The sequence below is a fragment of the Cyprinodon variegatus genome, unplaced genomic scaffold (genome assembly GCF_000732505.1).
Source record: "Cyprinodon variegatus isolate N-32 unplaced genomic scaffold, C_variegatus-1.0 Scaffold189, whole genome shotgun sequence".
NCBI classification, from domain to species: Eukaryota; Metazoa; Chordata; class Actinopteri; order Cyprinodontiformes; family Cyprinodontidae; genus Cyprinodon; species Cyprinodon variegatus.
Genome location: NW_015150642.1, coordinates 1,054,901 through 1,061,847, shown reverse-complemented (window position 1 = coordinate 1,061,847; position 6,947 = coordinate 1,054,901). Strand labels below are relative to the sequence as shown.

Here is a 6,947-nt window from a genome sequence, read left to right as displayed (position 1 = left end):
TCATTTATTTACACAAAAATTAAATAGAGGCTAATATGTGCTAAATCATATAACTTTTAGACCCTTGATGTCATGCCCAAAGTCAATAGTCAAACTAAATAAAAGCAAAAAAAAATTTGAATACGTGAATATTTATTCATTTAATATTTTTTCAATGATATATTACTCTATTACTCCTATTGCTATAAAGTACAAATTAATAAAATGATATAAAGGGTAAATTATTAATGGATTACATTTGTGTTTATACATTTAGTTTTTTGAGAAGTTATGAAATGTAAATGTGTTTTTGTTAACAGTCATGGCCAAAAGTTTTGAGAATGATTAAAATGTTACTATTTACAAAGTCTACTGCTTCAGTTTTTATAACAGCAATTTGCATATACTACAGAATGTTATAAGGAGTGATCCGTGTAACAGCTATTAAGTGCAAAGTCAATATTTGCCTATAAAATGAACTTTATCCCCCAAAACACATTTCAACGTCATTGCAGCCCTGCCTTAAAAGGACCAGCTCACATTGTTTCAGTGATTGCTCCATTAACACAGGTGTGGGTGGTGATGAGGACAGGGCTGGAGATCAATCTGTCATGATTAAGTAAGAATGACACCACTGGGCACTTTAAAAAGAGGCTGGTGCTTGGCATCATTGTTTCTCTTTCTGTGAACCATGGTTATCTCTAAAGAAACATGTGCATTCATCATTGCACTGCACAAAAGTGGCCTAACAGGAAAGAGAATCGCAGCTAGAAAGATTGCACCTCAGTCAACGATCTATGGCATCACCAAGAACTTCAAGGAGACAGGTTCCATTGTTGCCAAAAAGGCTCCAGGGTGCTTAAGAAAGACCAGCAAGGACCAGGACCTCTTAAGAGTGTTTCAGCTGCGGGATCGGGCTACCAGCAGTGCAGAGCTTGCTCAGGAATGGCAGCAGGCAGGTGTTACTGCATCTGCACGCACTGTGAGGCGGAGACTCTTGGAGCAAGTCCTGGTCTCAAGGAGGGCAGCAAAGAAGCCACTTCTCTCCAGGACAAAATTCAGGGACAGACTGATATTCTGCTAAAGGTAGAGGGAGTGGACTGCTGAGGACTGGGATAAAGTCATTTTCTCTGATGAATCCCCTTTCCGATTGTTTGGGACATCTGGAAAACAGCTGTTTGGAGAAGACGAGGTGAGCGCTACCACCAGTCTGGTCTCATGCCAACTGCAAAGCATCCTGAAACCATTCATGTGTGGAGTTGCTTCTCAGCGAAGGGAGTCGGCTCTCTCACAGTCTTACCTAAAAACACAGCAATGTTTAAAGAATGGTACCAGAATGTCCTCCGAGAGCAACTTCTCCCAGAGACGGGTGGACAAGCGAAGACCTAGGAATTCTGACAAAATGCAAGCATTGATAGTGCAACAATGGACTGCTATCAGTCAGGATTTGGTCCAGAAGTTGATTGAGAGCATGCCAGAGAGAATTGCAGAGGTCCTGAAGAAGAGGGGTCAACACTTCAAATATTGAATTACTGCATTAACTCATTCTGTCATTAAATGGCATGTACTTATATAGCACCTTTATTCAAGTCAGGAGACTTGACCAAAGCTCTTTACACTACATTCATTCACCCATTCACGCACACACTCACACACTGATAGTGGCAAGCTACATTGTAGCCACAGCTGCCCTGGGGCTCACTGACAGAAGTGGGGCTGCCGTTCACTGGCGCCACCGGGCCCTCTGACCACCATCAGTAGACAATGCAGGTGAAGTGTCTTGCCCAAGGACACAACGACAATGAAAGTCGGAGTCGGGGCTTGAACCGTCAATCCTTCGATTTCAGGGCAAACTCCTACATCCAACGCGACTGTCGCCCTTAAAAGCTTTTGTTACACGTAATATGATTGGAATTGTATTTCTGTATGTGATGACAACATCTGACATAGACAGATGAAAACCGGAGGGCAGCAGATCATATGAAAATATAATATTTGTGTCATTCTCAATACTTTTGGCCATGACTATGTGTGTTTTATGTGCATCAGATTGTAGTTTAAGGATCATGTTTCATTTTGCAGAGATGCCTCATAAGGAGAGGAAGTTAAGACCAAAACAAAAGAAGCTGTGTGAGGATGTGAAAGGTGGTGGATCACTCACCAGCTTGATGAGAAAGAGCACAAGAAGTCACAAGTCACTGACATTTTTAAGAGCATGGGCAACAGAAAGTTATTGTTATAACTGCAAAAAAGAAAATGCCACTGTGATGTGTACAACAGCTCAGGTACAGACAGACACTGACAGAATTACAGACCCACAGACCTCAACAAGTAGTCTCTTCCAAACTATCAGCAGTGTGGCAGTGAGCCATTTTTAATTTAGTTATCCTTGCATCTTGCATGAACACATACCTCTTTTTTAGTCAGCTACTATCTCTCAGATGCTCTTTTTAGTGNGTCTATAAATCTCTGAATGCGCTTGAGCACCTGCCCCTTGATGCCCAAAGTGCCCTTTTGCCAGTTATTATTATTTATTTTTTAAACTGTGTGCTTATATCTATGTGTATGGGTACGTTTGTGTGTGTGCATGCCCAAAATAATAATAGTTTAGACCTACCGTGCCGCGGTAACCGTGGCTGGTCACATGATCAACACAACTTGCCCTTCTGCTAATAGCTAAGCGCTGCTTCAGAAAACCACTACAACTCCCAATTCCAGCAAAAGTAAACTACTGGTCCGGTAACTGGGTTCTGCAGCGTTGTTAGTTTGTGCACAGTTTATTGTTGCAAGATGAGTAGACTGACCAAGTAAAATGAGCAATGAGCAATGTGCTGTTCAAATTTGCACACACCGACCTCTCACAACTTATAGCCGCTTGTCAGCGGCGCAAAAAACAAAGTCTACTGTCTACTGCAAAGTCTACTGCTTCAGTTTTTATAACGGCAATTTGCATATACTCCAGAATTTTATAAAGAGTGATCAGCGTAACAGCAATTAATTGCAAAGTCAATATTTGCCTATAAAATGAACTTTATCCCCCAAAACACATTTCAACGACATTGCAGCCCTGCCTTAAAAGGACCAGCTACAGTAACATGGTTTCAGTGATTGCTCCATTAACACAGGTGTGGGTGGTGATGATGAAAGAGCTGGAGATCAATCTGCCATGATTAGGTAAGAATGACACCACTGGACATTTTAAAAAGAGGCTGGTGCTTGGCATCATTGTTTCTCTTCTGTGAACCATGGTTATCTCTAAAGAAACACGTGCAGTCATCATTGTACTACACAAAAATGGCCTAACAGGAAAGAGAATCACAGCTGGAAAGATTGCACCTCTGTCAACAATCTATGGCATGATCAAGAACTTCAAGGAGAGAGGTTCCATTGTTGCCAAAAAGGCTCCAGGGCACCCAAGAAAGACCAGAAAGTGCCAGGGCCGTCTCTTAAAAATGTTTCAGCATCGGGATGGGGCTACCAGCAGTGCAGAGCTTGATCAGGAATGGCAGCAGGCAAGTGTGAGTGCATCTGCATGCACTGTGAGGCAGAGACTCTTGGAGCAAGGCCTGGTCTCAATGAGGGCCGCAAAGAAGCCACTTCTCTCCAGGAAAAACATCAGGGACAGACTGATATTCTGCAAAAGGTAGAGGGAGTGGACTGCTGAGGACTGGGGGAAAGTCATTTTCTCTGATGAATCCCCTTTCCGATTGTTTGGGACATCTGGAAAACAGCTGTTTGGAGAAGACAAGGTGAGCTCTACCACCAGTCTTGTCTCATGCCAACTGTAAAGCATCCTGAAACCATTCATGTGTGGGGTTGCTTCTCAGCCAAGGGAGTCGGCTCTCTCACAGTCTGACCTAAAAACACAGCCATGAATAAAGAATGGTAGCAGAATGTCCTCAGATAGCAACTTCTCCCAACCGTCCAAGAGCAGCTTGGTGATGAACAATGCCTTTTTTCAGCATGATGGAACACCTTGCCATAAAATAAAGGTGATATCTAACTGGCTCAGGGAACAAAACATAGAGATTTTGGGTCCATGGTCTGGAAACTCCCCTGATCTTAATCCCATTGAAAACTTGTGGTCAATCATCTAGAGACGGGTGAACAAACAAAAACCTAGGAATTCTGACAAAATGCAAGCATTGATTGTGCAAGAAAGGACTGCTATCAGTCAGGATTTGGTCCAGAAGTTGATTAAGAGCAGCCAGGGAGAATTGCAGAGGTCCTGAAGAAGAGGGGTCAACACTGCAAATATTGACTTGCTGCATTAACTCATTCTGTCATTTAAAGCTTTTGTTACTCGTAATATGATTGCAATTATATTTCTGTATGTGATGACAACATCTGAAATACACACATGAAAACCAGAGGGCAGCAGATAATGCGAAAATATGATATTTGTGTCATTCTCAATACTTTTGCCACAATGGTATGTGTGTTTTATGTGCATCAGATTGTAGTTTAAGGATCATGTTTCATTTTGCAGAGATGCCTCATAAGGAGAGGAAGTTAAGACCAAAACAAAAGAAGCTGTGTGAGGATGTGAAAGGTGGTGGATCACTCACCAGCTTGATGAGAAAGAGCACAAGAAGTCACAAGTCACTGACATTTTTAAGAGCATGGGCAACAGAAAGTTATTGTTATAACTGCAAAAAAGAAAATGCCACTGTGATGTGTACAACAGCTCAGGTACAGACAGACACTGACAGAATTACAGACCCACAGACCTCAACAAGTAGTCTCTTCCAAACTATCAGCAGTGTGGCAGTGAGCCATTTTTAATTTAGTTATCCTTGCATCTTGCATGAACACATACCTCTTTTTTAGTCAGCTACTATCTCTCAGATGCTCTTTTTAGTGTCTACACTATCAGGTCAATAGAGTCCACCTCCAGCAACACAGCAGCACCAACCCCCTCAGCAGAAGCTGTTCGATCCACAAATGAGGTAAAACAGACTCATTTCGCCTTGTACTGACCTCTAACAAACATTTGAGTATATGCGTTATTGTGTGTTGTGATTGGGTTGGTACAATTCAACCGGTTGTATAGCAAGATATGTTTCTGTATCGTGTTTTAAATCTATGCTCCATCTGGCCCCCTTTTACCGTTGAGCACCTGCCCCTCCAACTGTCTCTGCACATCTCTGCATCACATGCCTTGATTTTTTATCAATGGGTGCTTTTTGAACTGCTCTTTGTCTGACCTCTCACCCAGAGCCTGTCATCCTTGGTAGACACTACCGGGGGGCATTTAAGCCCCCGCCAACACAGCCCCTGGGATCATCCTGGCACTAAAACATCTCCACCACCAGCGCATTTCGTCGATTTTTGCTGATGATATGGTTCTACTGGCTCTCTCCTGCCAAGCCTACAGCCTAATCTCTGGGGCGGTTCGCCTGAGAATCAGCACCCCCAAATCCAAAGCCATGGAACTTGACTGGAAAAAGGTAGCTTGTCCTTCAGTTTGGAGCCCCGTCCTGCCTCAAGTGGAGGAGTTCAGCTATAATGGGGTCCTGTTCATGAGTTAGGGAGAATGGAGCGGGTCAGCTGAGTGAAATTGCAAAGCTCTCAATTTTCCTGTCGGTTTACATTCTTACCTTCTTACTTTCATCTATGATGATGAAATCTGGATCACGATCAAAAGAGCGAGATCCCGGATACAAGCTGCTAAAATCTGCTTTTTCCACAGGAAAACGGCATTCCCTTAGAGAGAGGGTGAGGAGCTCAGCCATTCAGGAGAGGCTCTGACTAAAGCCGCCTGTCTTCTGTTATTATTACTTTTCAAAATTACGTTTTTAAAAACTAATTTTCTTCGGATATCTTTTATAAAAAGTGTTCTTTGCTTTCAATAATATTGTAGCAAATCCTTCTCCATTAAAAGTGTTCTTAGGGATGGAGGGTCCTACCGTTTCTATGCTGTATAATTCCAGCCTTTTTTGCTTCGCGGTCTGAAGCGGCTCGGTCTCCAGGACCTCCTACCACATCGCTGGTGACGCCATCATAGCTGCTGTGCTCTGCCTCATCTACAGTATTCGCTGTAGTGTTACCAGGCATGTTAGATGAATTGAGATGGAAGCATAACATTCCACAGCACTTTTGCTTTTTTGCTTCTGGTGCCAAATTGGAATTGTTTTTTCCAGTTCCCTCTGGAGAAGACAGACATACTTCACTGCTGCTGAAGCTCTGGGAGCTTATCTGGCGCAGCATGGTTAGTGACATCCTCTGGCTGTTAACTGCATCTTTTCCACTGCTGTTGTCCTGGTCCTGAGCCTGGCTCGACTTTGTGCCGGCCCCAGATCCCTTTAGACCTTGAACATCTTTAGCTCTTTTCTCCGTCTCCTGGTAGATCTTCCAAAACAAAATGGCCATGATGCTCACTGGTAAGTAAAACGCAGCAATCGCGGTGCAGAAGGTGATGATGGGCTCGGACAAAAACTGGATGTAACACTCATTTGGCTGAACCGTGCGCTCGCCCACAATATACTGCCAGAACAGTATAGCCGGAGCCCAAAGAATGAAGGAGATGGACCAGGCCAAGCTAATCATGGTCATAGCTCTTTTGGTCGTACGTTTGGCCCGGTAGGTCAAAGGTCTGGTCACAGAGAAATACCTAAGGGAACACAAAAAAACAATCAAGTGAAATTGATCAACAGAGACAGGAACTTGCTGGAGAAGATTCTCAGTCATCCAGGCTATAGTCATTCCAAAAAAGTTATAAAACAATCCACTGGACTTTGTTTCCATCCAGGAAGATTTTTAAATTCAAAATGTCAGAAAAAAACCTTCTTTCTTTCTTTTTCTTTTCTTTTTATTTATTCTTTTGTTTTGGGGCAGTCGGTAAACAGCAGCTAGGTTAATACCGCAATCAAAGACATCGTTTTCTGCAGACCAGGTGCCTCTGGGCACGTCGCTGCCCCATTCAGGACACTGGCTTGTGCATCACTTCATGGGCATTACCCTGCCGT

General features: G+C 43.1%; 1 protein-coding gene across 1 annotated transcript in view; it reads right to left on the bottom strand.

Moving 5' to 3' along the window:
• Positions 1-6,947, bottom strand: part of chrm3 (cholinergic receptor, muscarinic 3) — a 25,396-nt gene that overhangs the window by 2,858 nt on the left and 15,591 nt on the right. The window contains exon 2 of the mRNA XM_015379303.1: positions 5,955-6,592. Coding sequence (XP_015234789.1) covers positions 5,955-6,592 — 638 coding nt within the window. The remainder of the gene's footprint in view (positions 1-5,954; positions 6,593-6,947) is intronic.